Source organism: Mus pahari, chromosome 21, assembly GCF_900095145.1.
Source record: "Mus pahari chromosome 21, PAHARI_EIJ_v1.1, whole genome shotgun sequence".
NCBI classification, from domain to species: Eukaryota; Metazoa; Chordata; class Mammalia; order Rodentia; family Muridae; genus Mus; species Mus pahari.
In genome coordinates, this window is record NC_034610.1 from 4,156,164 (window position 1) to 4,174,005 (window position 17,842).

General features: G+C 46.7%; 1 protein-coding gene across 1 annotated transcript in view; it reads left to right on the forward strand.

Annotated features, from left to right (window-relative positions):
• Igf2r (insulin like growth factor 2 receptor) overlaps window positions 1–17,842 on the forward strand; it is a 90,439-nt gene that overhangs the window by 31,835 nt on the left and 40,762 nt on the right. The window contains exons 3-10 of the mRNA XM_021221323.2: window positions 702–826; window positions 1,724–1,822; window positions 4,796–4,928; window positions 6,966–7,095; window positions 9,714–9,819; window positions 14,517–14,679; window positions 14,820–14,985; window positions 15,837–15,940. Of these exons, the coding sequence (XP_021076982.1) occupies window positions 702–826; window positions 1,724–1,822; window positions 4,796–4,928; window positions 6,966–7,095; window positions 9,714–9,819; window positions 14,517–14,679; window positions 14,820–14,985; window positions 15,837–15,940 (1,026 nt within the window). The remainder of the gene's footprint in view (window positions 1–701; window positions 827–1,723; window positions 1,823–4,795; window positions 4,929–6,965; window positions 7,096–9,713; window positions 9,820–14,516; window positions 14,680–14,819; window positions 14,986–15,836; window positions 15,941–17,842) is intronic.

A 17,842-nucleotide genomic window follows, 5' to 3' on the forward strand; every position in this document is an offset into this window, starting at 1 on the left:
CTCCTCCTCCTCCTCCTCCTCCTCCTCTTCCTCCAAGCTATTGTCTAATTTAGTAGCCCTTGCTTCCCTTGCTTGTCTTGAACCCAGAGAGAGATACACTTCTCTAATTTTTTCCATTGCTTGGATGCAGAGTATTTAATGCCACTCCTGTGAAGGTTTTCCTGGTCACCAAGCCACCAAAAGCACAGTTTTACAGGACATATGCAGGGGGTTCTCTTCCACACGATGCAGTTGCCAGTATTGGTTCAAAATTTGAGACTCTTACAGTTTATTTTAGGCATGTTTAAGCAAAGCACAATTAAAAAAAAGTTCTCTGGTTTTAATTAACTCAATCCCATGTGTTCAATAAATCTTTACTTATGACTACATTGATCTTTTGTGAGGTTCAAGTGAGTCTTCCATATAGATATATTCTATAGATTAAGGAAGCAGGCTCATGGGAGGGGTCTGGGGGAAGCTGGCTCATGGGAGGGGTCTGGGGCAGCTGCTGTGGCCTTACAGAGATAGCACAGAGGTCACCAGGCTATTAACCACCCCTGCCCCCAGCCTCCTGGGCTGGAAACAGGTTATCTACTCTCCCTTTGAAGAGACAACCCTGCATGTTTAACATTCCTAGCTTGCCTAGTGCTTATCTGTGAGAAAAGTGCCTACGTGCCTTTATGTTTGTTCATTATGTGTTCATTCTTATCCCCTCCAAACAGGTGACTCACTTTTGAGAAGTTCAGCCAGATCACTCCTGGAATTCAACACCACTATGGGCTGCCAGCCTTCAGATTCACAGCACAGAATCCAGACTAGCATTACATTTCTGTGTGGGAAGACCCTGGTGAGTGGGGCTCTCTTCAAGCTCTTTGTTAAGAACATTTTCCCCTTCTGGTGTTCTTGTTAGAGGAATTCTGATCCTGGAGGAATAAATGGCCAAATCCCCCCTCCCCCCAATTTACATTCACATCATATCACTACCATCTAGAACCACCAACTAAATGTATCTTAAAGATGGTGAGAATTGGAGTGAAACTTGAGTTAGAGTGCATGTTAATTTTAGACCAACCTATAACCACACTATTGTGCAAATTGAGATCTTAAAGTCTGTTTGTGGCAGCATGAACCATGGAGGTCAGTTGCAGAGCAAGCTAGCTGCTGATTTACTTCTGTTGATTGTTCTTAAGAACTTGGTGTTTACTGTAGGAGAAACGGGACTTGGAGGTGAACACCTTGGTCTTTGTCATGGGCTGGGGAAGGTAGATGTTAACTGTCACTGTGCAGGGTTATTAACTAGAGTTAACTGGTCTGGTTGCCAGCAGGGCTGTCTGGGGGTGGGATCTGGTGTGTCTGCCTGCCCAGGCTCAGATGCTCGTGGGCTCCTCTGGGACCTCCTTACAGGATGGATGAAGTCATACTTCTGGCTCTGAGTTTGCTGGGTTTTGGTTCAGAGACCATTTGGCTCTTGAGAAGAAAGCGAAGGATAATTTCCCATGAGTTTACTCTGCTTGTGGAATTGGGGCAGCTGGGCAGTCAGTCAGACAGGACGTCTGGAGACTCTCATCTCCCAACTTACTTTTCTGTTTGGGGGGGGGCATTCTTGGTGAACTTGTTGAAGTAAGGCAGTTATGTTTCCTCTTGTTACACCCTTACTTTCAGTAGATTTTACAATGTTTCAAGTTTAAAAACAAACTTGTATTATTGAGTGGTATGTTAACATTCTTAATTTTTTTTTAAATAGGGAACTCCTGAATTTGTAACTGCCACAGACTGTGTGCATTACTTTGAATGGAGGACTACTGCAGCCTGCAAGAAAGACATATTTAAAGCCGATAAGGAGGTAATGGGGTTTGAGACTATTTGGTCATGAAATCTACTCTGGAGAGCTTGAAAGCCAGGGTGTGGATTCTGCTGGGGAGGAGGTGGGAGAGGGAAACCGTAATCAGAATGTGTCCTGAAAAAAACCTATTTTCAATAAAAGAAAAAAAATAGAAAATTAAAATAGCCTCTTAGAAGGTTGCGACTTTGTGATGGAAAGATTTAAATTACTTATTACAGTTTCTTGAGGTGAAAGTTTGTTTCTGTGGATGTGAGGTTCCATTTGCACAGAGATACCATGAAATTTAATTGTTGAAAACGTCTAGGCCAGCTTCTGGTGCACACAGCACAACACAGCACAGTCTGTTTTGGCTTTAGGGTTTGCCCTGCACCCCTTGGGCCCCCAGGAACCTGACTGCTTCATCTTCTTCTGTACCTGTTCCCTACCCATGAAACATCTCACTTGGATGATTCTTTTTCTGCCAGTTTTCATTGTCAGAGTCTCATGTAGCCCAGGTAGTCCCAGACTTGGTATGTGGCTGAGAATGACCTTAGACTTGTAATCCTTCTGCCTTCATGGTATGATTAAATCATGATGGTCTACTTGATAGATCTAGAATTACCATGGAAATAAACCTTATGGGTATGTGTCAGGGTTTCTAGATTAGATTAATTGATGTAGGGAAACAAATCGTGAGTGTGGGCGGTGACATGCTGTGGGCTGGGGTCCTGGAGCACGTGGAAACAGAAGTGAGATGAGACTAGCTTCCTTCTGCCTTGCACTTCCTTGTGGATTCAGTGTGACAGTGACTTCCCACTCTACCATGAGGAGCTGTGCTCTGAAATCCAGAACCAAAATAAATCCCTCCTTCCTTAAGTTGCTTCAAAGACTGAGAAAAGTAACTAAGATACTGTGCCTCCTGAGTGTTGGGATTGCATGAATGAGTCACTGTACCTGGCTGTGCTCTAAAGTTTACAGCTCTCCTCTCTTCTCAGCCAGGGGCCTGGAAAGCCTGTTGAATAGAACTCTGTCACAGCTCCTGGAGACAGTTTTCCCTGTCTTCCATTCTCTACACTGCCACCTTGTTGCTTCTGTTCCTGGCTTCCTTCCGCCTGGCTGGAGGGCAGCTGCTCTTTTGCATCCCTGTAGCAGATAGCTTGTTGCCTTCTGAGTGAGTTTCTGAATGTCCTTGCTCTGGTGGTGACAGATTGGTGGGATTTGGAGAATCTGGGTTTGCTGTTATTTCTAGCATTTTGAAATGGTCTGGGAGGCGTCACACACCATAGGCTGTCCTCAAGTTCGCAGGATTCTGTCTCTGCCTTCTGAGTTCAGGACTTAGCCGTGCCTTGGTTGCTCTCGACTGCAGCCCAAACAGACAACCTTCTTGCCACCATTTTTCAGGGCATTCGGTATTTAACTGGAGTTCTCTGCCTGCTCCTGGCTGTCACAGGTCACTCCACCTTAGTGTGTGTCAGGGAGGCTGCTTGGCTGTGGGGAGGAGGCTGGAGAACTTGCTGTAGGGTTTGGTTTTTACTTCCTGCATAGTAAGGACCTTTTAAAGCAGGGAATGTATGCTCTGGTTTTTGAAAGATTTATCATGTGAATGCGATGAAGTCATGGGCAAGGAGGGGGATCAAAGCTGGAATTGGGGGACCTATGGCGACTGTTGGATTCTGGTAGTTTGGACTAAAGGTGGTGACTCAGGTGGAGGTGACAGGAAGTGAAGACATGAAGGACTGACAGAATGAGCCACCATTTGGATGGGGGCCATAGTCAGATGTCATGGTTTTGACCCCAGGTCACTTGGTGACTCCCCTCCCCTAACTGACTGAGATGGAGGAGAGCATACTGTTGGGAGAAACCGTAAACACACTTCAGTATTTTGAAATGATTTCTGTGTCCAGGCAGCAATGCGGGTGGGTGGTGTGGTAAGAACAGTAGATCCTTCAGATCTGGGTCATCTGGCAGGTATTTGAGCCGGTCACAAGGGCAGCCAGGGATGACCCCTGGGAGAACAGTAGGATTAGGTATAAATTTGGGAGCACTTCTGTATTATTATTATTATTATTATTGTTATTGTTGTTGTTGTTGTTGTTATTTTGAATTTTGTTTATTGCATGTGCATAATATGTGTGGGTACATGTGTCATGGTGCACATGTGGAGATCAGAGTACACTGGAGTTGGTTCTCACCTTCTACCCTTTAAATTCAGACCTCCAGGCTTGTATGGCAGGGGCCTTCCTACCGGAACCACCTCTGCATTTAGAATCAGAAGGGTGGTAGGGGATGTTTTCCAGGATGCATTTGAGGCAGCAGGACACCAGGTGTCTCTGTCCAGGATCCAAAGGAAAGGGGGATGAAGGGCTTTATTTAGGCTGTGGTCACGAGATCAGGGAAGTCTAGGAAGTGAGCTTCAGATCTGGTAACAGGCAAAGTCAGCTGGCAGGTATGGTTTTGGTGTGGTGAAGGGCAGGCACCCAGATATAACAGTGTTAGCAAGAGGAGACAAAGGACAGGGATGGTTCAGGAATTTTTCTCTAAGCTACAGAGATGGGACGGTAGCTGAGGGAGATTCAAGGACTAGAAAAGATCCTTGTAAGTCAGTGGATGTCTGTAGCTGAAGGACATGGTCTAGGAATGGGAAAGAAGAGTGATGGAGGTGGGAGGAGGTGCTTGCAACATAAGCCTTAAGAAGGGCAGAGAGACCTTGGGAATGGTACAGAGGGCTGAACTGTTTTTTGAGACAGGGTCTCCTTCACTATGTAGCTCTGGCTGGCCTGAGAACTTGCTGTGTAAACTAGGTTGGCCTTGAATTTACAGAGCTCCTCCTATCTCTGCCTCTTGAGTGCTGGGATTAAAGGCTTGCACTACCATGCCTGACAGAACCGTGTTTATTCTATACATAAGGGACAGAAATCACTATTCTGTATGTCCAACACAAGTTTGAGCCCCATGGGATGAAGGAAGTGGCTCACTTCTTCTCTGCTTCCTCAGGTACCATGCTATGCATTTGATGACAAGTTACAGAAGCATGATTTAAACCCACTGATCAAGCTAAATGGTGGCTACCTGGTAGATGATTCTGATCCTGACACGTCTCTGTTCATCAACGTGTGTAGAGACATAGGTAAGAGCTGGTTTAGGAAGAAGGGTATGGTGCGGTCCATGTCTGCCCTGACCCCTTTGACGTGCGCATCCTCCTTAGATCTCTGAGAAAGATATTCTCTGAAAGGTGTTCTCTGGGGAGCTGCGTTTGTCTCCCTCAGCAAATCTGATCCTTTCCTTCCACCAACTACAAATTCTACTCAAGCTATTGTTGGAGGTTTTCTCCGCCAGATTATTGGAAAACCTTCTGTTTGACATTTCCCCTACCAGACACTCTGGGACTTGGGGCTCCATGGTGAGCTTTGTTTCAATTTGCTGTGTTTACCCAAACCTTCTGGCTTTGAGTTGGAGGCTGGGTAAAAGAGCTGAGGGATGTCAAAGACTCTAAGAATGTGGTTGTGGTGTGTGCTTGGGGCGGGATAATCTCTCTGGTGTTCTCTATAGAACTGTGTGAGAGGCCAGCCATATCTCTCCTTGATAACCAGAGGCTGTAAATGAAGGTCTCTCTCTTAGAAGAGGGGTACAGTTTTACTGTGTATCTACTTACTACCTGCTAACCTCACTAGTTTTTGTGCTTCCCTCGTGGGCTCAACACTGGGAGCCCTGTAGATCAGGACTGGTCTTTCTGCTGTGCTAGCTGTGATCATGCCATAAAGAAATTGTACTGCCGAGTAAGGAAATTTTAAAAAGAAAGAAGTAAAGAGGGCATATTTTTCTTATGTTTCAATCTTACTTTCTCTCTCTGTATATATGAAATGTTGGTCTTAGAAAAAATTTGGAGGAGTATAAGCCTGTTCAGTATATGATACTTAGTGGGTGGTAGGTATAGGGCCGGATTTATAGTTCTTTATATTGTATACATACACATTCCATCTTACTTGTATATTCTAATTAATAGCTAAAAAATAATAATTATACTCCACCCAGAACTGCCAGTGATAAGTGGTAATTTCAGGTTTTTCATGCAGGGTTACAGTAACTTAAGTTTGGTTATAAACTTCTGCAACAATGTGCTGTTTCAATTTGGAAAACATTGAGATTTCTAGTCCTTAAATTTGATTTGGAAAATACGTTTCTGTTCCTTAAGAGCAAATCCTTCGGAGGCTTATTTTAACTCTTAAATATTTTAGACCCCCTCCTCCCCAACTTTCTGGCAGTTTGGGAGAAATCAGCCTTTACGGTCTTTAAAGAGGGTTGTGTGTCCCCCACTGCTCATTCTTCGGCCCCAGGAAATTGCTCAGAGCCCCAAACTAACTTTGAAGGTGCTCCTAATGCCTTGTATTTACTTGGGACCCGTGACTGGTATTTCCTGTCTTGAGGATTTGGTACTTGCTCCTCCTCCTCCTCCTCCTCCTCCTCCTCCGGGATCCAGGCAGTCTCTTTGCTGTTAAGGTCCGTGAGTGCAGTAGCCTCAAGTGGCCATTGCTGTGTGTGGAAGCAGGTAGCTAGATCTGAGTTTCTGGAGGCTGCAGGAGGCACGGTACAGTTCCCACTTTGGCCGAGGTGGATTTTGAGTCCCGGGGATGTGCAGTGGTGTTTAAGACTCTGGCCTGATGCCACTTTGGTGGTTCAGTTATACAGCCTTAATTGTTCTGAAGTTTCATGGAGCTTTGGGCTGCGGGGAGGAAGCATCTAGAGAAGGAGTAAAATGTCTAGTGGGGAGGGGGAGGGAGGAAGGGCGGAGCCCATCCTGTAGGGTGTGAGCCCAGACCTATCTTCCCTTGACATAGGAGCGTTTTAACTTGTCCCTAGAATGCCTCATTTTTTAGTGTCTCAAACTTAAAGGGATAGTGCTAAAGTTAGACTTAAGGGCCAACGTGAACATTTCTTAAACACAGGTGACAAAGGAATGTCTGTCAACTGGGCCTCTTATATGCCAGGGCAGAGAGGTGCCTGATAACCTACATATCACACGGAAAGGTGATCGTCTCATCCAGAGAGAGCCTCAGAGCGTGATGGTGGAGATTGTGAACATCTGTCTATCCAAGAGATGGACCCAAGGCTCATGTGATGCTACTTCTGTTACTTGTGCTTGAAAAGCATCTGTGATATTTTACAGACGCCCTTCGGGACCCCAGCACACAGCTGAGAGTCTGTCCTGCTGGCACCGCTGCCTGTCTGCTGAAGGGGAACCAAGCATTTGACGTTGGCCGACCCAAGGAGGGGCTGAAGCTGTTGAGCAAGGACAGGTCAGTCTGTGGCCACCATAGTGGCTCATTTTAGGTCCTCAGCAAGAGAACCTGCCTTTTAGCCAGACTAATAGAGAAGAGAAGGGAGTGTGAGCTTGGTAATGGATGGCTGGCATGATCAAAGAAGGCAGTGTGTGTGTGTGTGTGTGTGTGTGTGTGTGTGTGTGTGTGTGAGAGAGAGAGAGAGAGAGAGAGAGAGAGAGAGAGAGAGAGAGAGAGAACGTCATTGTGTGTGAGACCCATTGTTTGTACAATTAATAACTGGTAAATTAATACTGGTAAATACAACTAATACTGAGAACAGATAGAAGAAAGCAAGACTCTCTCCTCGGCACTCCGGAGAAAAGCATGTTCCGTTTCCACAGGCTTACTGTCATTGTCAGGTCTTAGGCCGCTGGCCTGGTGCTCACTTGCTTCACTTATTAGGGAACGTTTATTTGGTTTTGTTTAACTCTGAGTAGTTTGGAATTTTGTTCCTGTTCATGTTTTTCATCTCGTATCACTTGCTGGGTTATCTGTAACCTTTCTTTTAGAGTGATAAGTGGGGCAGTTTGCTGGTGGCTTTCCAGCAATGTGGTTTCTTTCTAGTTGGGGCATGTGGGCACCATCTCTTATCACTTTTTAATATATGTAAGTTCCTGTGACACCCATGGGCCTCAATGTCAAGAGCCTGTTCCCCTCTTTGGTCCTCAAACCGAGATCCTATTGTTCTGTATAGACTAAAACTTTTTTTTTTTTAAACTAAATTTATTCAGTCCAATAGCAGCTCTTCTTCTTCTCCCAGTACCCACACACGTCTATCCCCGTTCCTCCTTTCCCCTTTCTTTTGAGAAGGGGAAGTCTTCTTCTGGGTGTTCCCCCTACCCCCCAATCCTGTACATCAAGTTGCTGAGGGGCTAGGTTCATCCTCTCCCATTGAGGCCAGGCAAGGCTGTCCCTTTAGGGGCATGGTATTCACAGTCAGGCAAGCAACAGGGTTAGGGACAGCCCCTGCAACAGTTGTTTGGAGAAGCTGCATGAAGACCAAGCTGCTCATGTGCTACGTATGTGCAGGGGCCGAGGTTCAGCATTGAGGACCAAGCGGCTCATGTGCTATATATGTGCAGGGGCCAAGGTCCAGCATGAGGACCAAGCTGCTCATGTGTTACATATGTGCAGGGGCCGAGGTCCAGCATGAGGACCAAGCTGTTCATGTGCTACATATGTGCAGGGCCCAGGTCCATCATGAAGACCAAGCTGCTCATCTGCTACGTATGTGCAGGGCTCAGGTCCAGCGTGTGCTCGCTCTTTTGTTGGCTCTTCAGTCTCTGGTAGCCCCTAAGGGTCCAGGTTAATTGACTGTTGTTCTTCCTGTGGAATCTCTGTCCCCTTTGGGTTCTTCAAACCTTTCCCAACTCTTCCCTAAGACTCCCTGACCTCCATCTAAGGTTTGGGTATGAGTTTCTGTATCTCTTCCCATTGGCTGCTATGTGGAGCCTATCAGAGGACAGTTATGCTAGGTTCCCATTGCAGGCTGTCCCAGGTGCCTCTGATTGCCCTGTGGTGGTTGTAGGAAGTGATCGGTACTAGATTGCAGACTTGTACGAGCTGTTAAAGCAGGGCCTGAATTGGAAAATGCTGGGAGTTTTCTGTGTCGGTATTAACGTGCTCACAATGCCATAAGCAAATACTACAGGGTTGGGCCTTTGAACACCAGCAGTTTATTTCCTCAGCTGCAATTTCAGAGACTAAGACCGTTCCAGACAGGTTGGTTTCTTCTTGTGTGACCTATCCTCTTGTCTTGTTAGTGGACATCTTCTCCCTATGTCTACTCAGTCTTCTCTGGTCTGTGTTCTCATCTTCTCAAGAACAATAGAACTGGCGCATGAAGGTCCCATTTGTTAACCTCTCTAATGTCCCTGTGGTCCAGTAGTTTCTGTTGAAGAATGTTTGTCAAGGCTGCACCATTAAAGTTGGGAGGGATTGACGAGAATGACGAGTTGGTAACGGAGGGCCCCAGGTGATGGCCGAGGGTTCAGGGAAACGTAGGATGCCAGGCTTAGCATGACTGTCTCTTGTCAGTACACATGTGGTGGCGGATGGGAGATAGGTGCACATCCCATGGGTGAAGCGGAAGCTCGTGACTAGTGTTTGTGCTTCCTGGCAGGGACATGAGCTGGCTTTGGGGGCAGCAATTCTAGCCTGTAGCTGTTGTGTCTGCCATGCTGACCAGTCAGCCACAGGTTGGCAGGTTATACAGAGCTCTTTTGTTTGTACTTAGATGTTAGAGGGAGACCATGGGACCTTGTGGGCACAGTTGTATTATGTCTACTCAGCTATGTCGGTCTTGTTTTATTAGGTCCCTTACAAAATTGTTTCTTTACGAAGTGGGCTCTCTTTGGTATTCTTAGTTTGCATACTGATCATGTTTATTTGACTTTCAACAGGAAGATACACTGAAGTTTATACTTCTATGTTCTTGTTAAAACATGGAAATATAGTTGGCGTTGTTGTAGTGTTTCCTCTGCTACCCCACCCACCTTACCTACCCCTCAGGTGCACTGACTGTAGGGCAGTGCATCAATTGGAATGTAACCTACATGTATGTAATATAACTTCTCCACATGGCTTTTCTGCAGGCTTGTTCTGACTTATGTGAAGGAAGAGGGAGAAAAGCCAGACTTCTGTAATGGTCACAGCCCTGCAGTGACAGTAACATTTGTGTGCCCATCTGAGCGGAGAGAGGTAAGTGGCTTGTCCCTAAGTGATTTTAAAGATGTGATCCTCAGCCATGTTTGCCCAAGTGATGTGTCCCTATGTATGAGTTTAGTTTGTGTGTGTAGGTATTAAATTACATGAAGACCAGAGAAAACCTAGGATGTCATTCCTCAGGTTCCCATAACCAGTTATGCCAGCTGATCTGGTCAGTGAGCCTCAGGGATCTGCCTGCCTGTGCCTTCCCCACGCTGGGACTCCAGCTGAGTGTCACAGTGTCTCTATTTCCCCTGTGTCTGGCTTTTTAAAAAAGTATGGGTTCTGGAGATGAAAATTGAGTGGCAATAACATTACATATTGAGCTATCTCCCCAGCCTCACAGCTTGGGATTCCCATAGGGAGAAAAGAAGTCCGGTCTCCCATTTTGTTCCCTGCCTGCCATTCCTCTCACTCACAGCTGTAGGCAGATTGACTACTTAGCTGCTTTAATTTTCATTTCATTTATTTAGGTGCTTGCAGTTGAGGTTGAGAGCCATGGCCTTGGGCGTGCCAGCAGCTTCTTTGCTGGGGAGTTGTTTTTAAGTCTTGGAGAAGAGAGGCAGACAGTCAGGTGTCTCTTTTGAATGCATAGTTGATTGTCCATACATAATAAAGGGGGTGGGGATAACTCCTGTGAAATCAATCTAACAACCTAACAGCCCACCTCTAAGTGATGCCACCAATATCCAGAGGCAGAGTTCACTTAGGGACAGTTGCTAAAGTGGCATCAAGCAGGTTATAAGTCTGATGTCCCAGTGCACAGTCAACCCCCATGTCCACATCCAATGTTGGGGAGGTCATTGAGGGGATGCTGGCTCCACTGCAGATGTCCCTTGAGAGTGACGAGGCTAACTGGTAACCACCTCAGTTGTGCTTAGCCAGGTCAGCCAGTGTGCTGGACACTCAATACCCACAAGGGTCAGAGTCAGGCCATTGGCAGGCCATCTGCTGGGAGACATGGTCACTGAAAAGGGTCTCTTGTTAGAGTAAATTTGTGGCTCCTGGAGCCTGGATTTTTCTGGCAGACCCTCTGGCCCATGCTCATGAGTGTTATGGGTCACCCGATCCCAGGGCACAGCTGTTTACACTTGAGGCATGCACATCAGCACATCTTGATGTCAGGACAGAGCAGAAGAAGGGCCTCCATTCTGTGTCTTTCTTTTGACCTAAGTGTTCACTGTACCCTGGAATGTCATGAGTCATTCCAGTTGTCTTCACAGGTGCCTGCCAGGCTCGTTTGCTAATCAAGTGAGAAAAGGGAGGGCTTTTTAGTTTGTTTTGTTGTGTGTGTGCCCTTTTGTAGTAGAAATAAGAGGTCTGAATTATTTTGCTGACTATACATGGAGCTTGCCCTGATTTTAGGTTAGTCACTGACCTGTTTGGTACATGTGTGGAGGTCATTGATCACCTTGCCATTGAGCACCCCTGTCTAGTTTTCCTATCTCTGTCAGCTTGATGGATACTGTCTGATGGTCGAAGTGTATGTGACATGAGGGGGCTCATGTGTACCCTGCAGTTGTATCTGTAGACATGGACTCTTATCCTGGTGAGCTGCTCTAGTTTCTACCAGAATGATTAAGTACCAGCAGTCTTCTTGTCTTCTTCATTCTCAAAGAGCTCCAAGGCATTTCTTGGTGCTTTTTGTGGGCCTTGAGGTTCTTCTTCAAGCAGCTACTGGACAGAGTGTGTGCTTGTGTTGACTCTGCTTGCCTACCATAGCCCTTGAGAAGCTTGTACCATTTTGTTGTTGTTGTTGACTTGTTGAATGCTTTAGCAGCTGGCATTTTTTTAATTAGATATTTTCTTTATTTACATTTCAAATGCTATCCCGAAAGTCCCCTATACTGCTCCCAACCCCCGCCCTACTCCCCAGCCTACTCACGTCTGCTTCCTGGCCCTGGCATTTCCCCTTTACTGGGGCATATAATCTTTGCAAGACCAAGGGCCTCTCCTCCNATTGATGGNCTACTAGGCCATCCTCTGCTACATATGCAACTAGATACACAAGCTCTGGGGGGGGGGGGGCTACTGGTTAGCTCATATTGTTGCTTCTCCTATAGGGTTGCAGACACCTTTAGATCCTTGGGTACTTTCTCTAGCTCCTTCACTGGGGGCCCTGTGTTCCATCCAATAGCTGACTGTGAGCATCCACTTCTGTATTTGCCAGGCACTGGCATAGCTTCACAAGAGAGAGCTCTATCAGGGTCCTGTCAGCAAAATCTTGCTGGCACATGCAATAGTGTCTGGGTTTGGTGGTTGTTTGTGGGATGGATCCCCAGATGTGGCAGTCTCTGGATGGTCCTTCCTTCTGTCTCAGCTCCAAACTTTGTCTCTGTAACTCCTTCCATGGGTATTTTCCCCCCATTCTATGAGAGAACAAAACATCCACACAGCAGCTGGTATTTAATAAATATTGTTCTTGTTATATTCTTTTTACAACAGATAATTGAACTTTTACATATTGTAAAATTCACCTGTTTTGGGTCCTAGCAATTTTTTTGCTTAATTTGTATCCTTTACCACAATTTAATTTTAGAAAATTTCCATCTCTCTCCTCCCTTAGGAATGCTTTTGCCTGTTAGCAATCAATTATTCTCTCCCTCCTCTTACAACATACACACTTGAGTCTGCTTTCTGACTGTGAATGAAGTGGTGTCGTATGTAGGTCTCTGGTGTTGACCTCAGCACTCAGCTCTGTAGTTCCTTGGCAGGCTCTACTGAGACTCATGCTGGGAAGAAGCATCAAGCTTTAGCAAGCAGGGGAGGGTTGGGCCTGCACTTCTGCCAGCTAATTGTGTGATCTGCTGTGAACCATGGCTGGCCTCTAGCAGGTGCTTGGGAAATACTGAGGGAGTTTAGGTGACTAGAAGCAGTACTGCTTCCTGGTCCTCAACCCATGGCTTAGTTTCTCCAAGGGTTAAAAAGGAGACACTGACTCATGTGGGAAACCTGCTGGCTTCCTCTGTAGTACCCACCAAAGATTGAAGAACAAGATGGCATATGCTGAACTGGAGAAATCTTAGCTTCCTCTAGAGCAGCTTCTGAAAAGAATCATTGAAGTTACCCTTGTTTGTGTGCACATGCATGTGTAAGGTGTACATGTGGTACATGGACAGGACAGCTTGGTTCTCCTCTACCATGGGTGTCCTGGAGATGGAACTCAGATCATCTGCCAAGCTTAGCAGCAGGAACCTTTACCTGCTGAATGAATCATCTCACCTGCTGCAGAAGAATTCTTGTGTGTGTGTTGTGTGTGCACAGTCCATGTGCATACAGTAGCCAGTGGACCCTGGGTGTTGTTCTTTAGTCGCTGTCTACCCTGCTATTTCCGGGGTCTCTCACTGGGAGCTGAGGCTTGCCAGATTCATCCAAGCTAGCCAGACATTAAACCTCAGTACTGTGTGTCCAGGGTGTATACTATCACACATGGCTTATTACGTGGGTCTGGGTATTCAACTCGGCTTTTTTTTTTTTTTTTTCTGTTTCTCTTTCTTTGTTCTCCATACCTCAAGTGGTTGTTGTCACTCCCTTAACTTTGTGCATTTCTTTTCCTTTGGTTAGAATGCTCATCTAACCTTGTAAATAGACCCCCCTCCCCCACCCCCACCCCTAACTCGGGTTTTCATGCTCATACAGCCAACACTTTACTGTCTGAGCTATCTCCCTAGCCCACATTTTGTTCTTTTTTTTTTTTTTCCCCCCGAGACAGGGTTTCTCTGTGTAGCCCTGACTATCCTGGAACTCACTCTGTAGACCAGGCTGGCCTCGAACTCAGACATCCACCTGCATCTGTTTCCGAAGTGCTGGGATTAAAGGCGTGCGCCACCACGCCCGGCCCCCACATTTTGTTCTTTTGAGAGGGTCTTGCTTTGTAGGGCAGCTCAGGCTTACCTCAGCCTTACAGAGTTAGGTTTCTAGTGCTGACATAATGGGTATGCGTGTCCATACTGGGCTCAGAGAGGACAGTGCGTGGTTGCGTTCTCAGCTGCAGGGTTTGGAGCCGCCCATCATGTTTGCCAGGGTGGCAGTGATTCTCCAGTGACACAGTTCAGAGTGGACTTGGTAAGTGAAGGTGTGTTATTCAAGGTGACCAGAAAGGTGTAGGGTTATAACTAAGTGCAGTTACAAGTCCAATGGAAGAAACAAGGCTAAAGCAAGTTTTAGAGTATGGTGAGATGGCCCAGCCAACAGCCTGCTTTCTGTTCTGTGCATGAGGAGCTTAGTTTGAACCCCAGCCACCCATGTCTGTATCTTCAGTGCTGGGAATAGGGTGTGTTAGGAAACTAGAGGATCCTTGGGTCTCATTGACCAGCTAGTGTAGCAGAAACAGCATTCTCCAGGCTCAGTGTGATATTCTGCCTGCAAAAATACACACACACACACACACACAAAACCAAACAAAAAAAAACAAGATGAGAAATACTAGAGGAAGACATCCGAGGTTGACCTGTAGCTCATTCACATGGGTGAGTACATGGGTATGTACATGCTCCCCATACACATGGGTGAGTACGCTAACACACATACATGATCCCCCACCCCCCGCTCTCAAACAGCACACATATGCACAGCCATGCAGTTATATACAGAGTTCTAACAGCCTGTCTTTGGGCTTTCTAGGAGTATGGGAAGTATGTATGAATTGTATCTAAATCTCTGACTGCATCCTTTCACATGGCTCCCTGTAGGGTACCATTCCTAAACTCACTGCCAAGTCCAACTGCCGTTATGAAGTTGAGTGGATCACCGAGTATGCCTGCCACAGAGATTACCTGCAGAGTGAGAGCTGCTCCCTCAGCAGTGAGCAGCATGATATTACTATTGACCTTAGTCCCTTGGCCCAATATGGAGGTAGGTGTGTGGGCCCCTCTGTTCTCTCCCATGCTTCATAGAGGAATCTAGCTGGGAGAGAGGAGAGATGGGCTTGGGTTTGCCTAAAACACCACACTTTCTGAAGGTGAACAAACACTGCTGGTTTGTGCTTTTTCTAGGGTCCCCCTATGTTTCTGATGGAAGAGAATATACGTTTTTTATCAATGTCTGTGGGGACACAAAGGTCTTACCCTGTAATAACAAAGAGGCTGCTGTTTGTCAAGAGAAAAAGGCGGATTCCACTCAAGTCAAAATAGCAGGAAGACACCAGAACCAGACACTCCGGTGAGTGAGAGTCAAGTGGTTGTGTGGACTTGTGAGCTATGGCTCTGCCCTCCTCTTCCTCTTCCCATTTGCCCTGAGCACAAGAAAGTCAGAGCCTAGCATGGCTTCCTGTGCACTTTGGCAAGTTGCCATCTGTCCCTGAGCAGTTGGACGGTTTCCTGACTTTGATAAGTGCACATCTGTTAGGACTATGGGTTTGTAAAATGTATTGTTTCTAGGAGTGTATTGTAGGGAATTTAGGTCGTTTACAGTTTGTGTGGCTATTGTTTTTGTCTCGCTTCTCTTCTCTCTCTCTCTCTCTCTCTCTCTCTCTCTCTCTCTCTCCCTCCCTCCCTCCCTCCCTCCCACAGTCTCCCCTCCCCCTTTCTGGCAGTTTGGGAATCTGAAATACCATTAGCATTATACACAAGTTTAAATAGCTAAAACCCTACTGTAATTCTTAGAACCTTAAGCTGGTAGTTGGCTTCACAAAAGCAGGAACAAGAGACAGTTTTCTGAAATTGAATCTTGGACCAAATCTTATAGATGGTGGTTTTGGACATTGCTAGCCAGGCTGTCTGACGAGTGGGCATTATTTATGTTGTATAAAGTCCCAGAGTGACAGCAAGAGCAGCTTTCTGCTTGCCAGCAGAGTGGCTGCCCTCCCTCCAGGCCGTTACTTTACAGCAAGGGGCCAACAGCCTGAACATTTGGAACTCATTTCCGCAGGGCGCTTGCCCAGCTGGCTACAGAGCCTGCTGTTTTATGTCAGTAGTGATTTGTGGGTGGTATGCAAAAGGCTTAACAAAGCAGTTTTTTAAACTTGAAGTTTTTTTCTTGGTTCTATAAAACACTGTATGTTCACAACCTAGGTACTCAGATGGAGACCTCACCCTCATCTATTCTGGAGGTGACGAGTGTAGCTCTGGCTTCCAGAGGATGAGTGTCATAAACTTTGAGTGCAACAAAACTGCAGGTGAGTGTGTGTGTGAGTGTGTACTGCCCACCCCTGCTTTGTGTTAGTGGCTTGTGTGTGTATCCAGGTGTCTTTTTGTGGAAGTGGGGTGCTGAGTAGGGAGTGAGTTGGCTGCCTTTTGGCCTGGCCACCTTCAGTCCTCAGGGTTTTCTGTTATAGTAATCCCCTCCCTTCCCTCCCCCTCCAGGATGCATACATACATCCTGTTTCCATCTTTCTCTGCTCTCCATGTTTGTTTTGGGAATCTGCCCAGCCCCGGGTTTGCTGGGAGAGTCTGTGTCTTGGACTCTGCTGCAGGCACACTCAGCAGAGGAGGGAGGCCCTGTGGAGGCGGCTTCAGCTTCATCCAGCAGCTTCAAGTGTGTCCACTTTCCCATTTAACAATCTTTTCAGAGTGATGGAGTGGTAGAGTTTGAATTTGGAAATCTTGGGATGTCACTGGAAGAGTCCAAGCTGAGGCCATGCCTCCCTTTGGGTGACTAGAGGCACCCCTGAGTCACTGGTTTGTCTACTTTTCATGTCCTGATATTAGGCATTCCTGGCACCTGTAGAGGGATGATCAAGTTAGAGATCTGTCTTGTTTAAGCTCCTCTGGCTCTGACTCAAGCACCCCTGGCTGACTTGCTTCTGCACTAGGCTCTCATCCTGTGCCTGGGCCTGGTTTCCATTCTCATTTGTATGCAACTGGCCCAAGCTCTCATGCCTGTTGCCCTTGAGTGTGTTTGTTTTGTATGTTTCTATGGTCAGCCTTGGACGATTTGATCATGGTCCAGTTCCTGTGTGATTCATAGTAGGATCTGGAAGCAACCACTGTGCCTAGAGTTAAGTTCTCACAAACTTGCTATTTTTTAAGCAGAGGATAAGTTAGGAGCTGGACTAGGGGGCTCTGAGCCACAAGACTCAGGACCCTGAGGGCTGTGGCTTATTGGGGCCTTCTTTTTCCACTAGAGTCTTTCATTGGCTCTTTCTTATCATTTACAGAGCTTGCATGCTTTCATGCCTATTTGCTAAGGCACTCTCCACAGGGTCCTGATGATGACAGATGGCTCCCTGGGAGTTCACAGACTAGAAACAGAGATAAGGGTTTTTATGGCTAAAGCACAGGGTAAAGTGCTAAGGCTGAACCACTGACTGCAGAATTTTGTTATCTGGAGACTCTAGGTCATCCAGGTCAGTGTGGTTATAGGACAGGGGTTAGAGCTGGTTCTGGGGTAGCCAAGGGACAGACATCCAGAGGTGAGGTTGCTTTAGCTGCTGGGTCAACTATAAGCTGGTGAAGCTCATGTACTGTAGGGAAGCTTACTCCCATCTTCTGTAGGGTGAAACCATCTCTGTATGGCTGTGATGTGCCTCTGGTGCGCCTCTGGGTGAGTGAGAAAATAGACTGGTTGCTGGGTGCCTCTCCACACCCACATCCAGTTTCCTTCTGCTCACTTCTTTGGAATGGGCCTTAGGCAACTTGCTTGGAATTCTGGATCCTGTTCTGTCCCTGGGCCACAAAGCCTGCTGTGGCTTCTGTGTCCTCAGCCAGCAGACCCCAGGCTGGGTGCTAGCTTCTCTGATCTGGTCTCTTGCTGCTTGAGTTCCACTGTCAAGTGCTGTGACATCCCCAAGTCTTTTCTGCCTCAGCTTTGCTTCCTATAGTCTTGTTTAGGGCTCTTACTAAAGCTTGAGCTGAGGGCTCATTTTGGGATGCTGGGAAGGTGGACTGATAAACCAGGAGAGGACAGATAAGAGGATAGAAGATTGATGGACTTATTGTTGAGGCCATGACAATGTGGAACTGAATTCCACTGAGTTAAGATTGGAATTTAGCTGGGTGTGGTGGCGCACGCCTTTAATCCCAGCACTCGGGAGGCAGAGGCAGGTGGATTTCTGAGTTCGAGGCCAGCCTGGTCTACA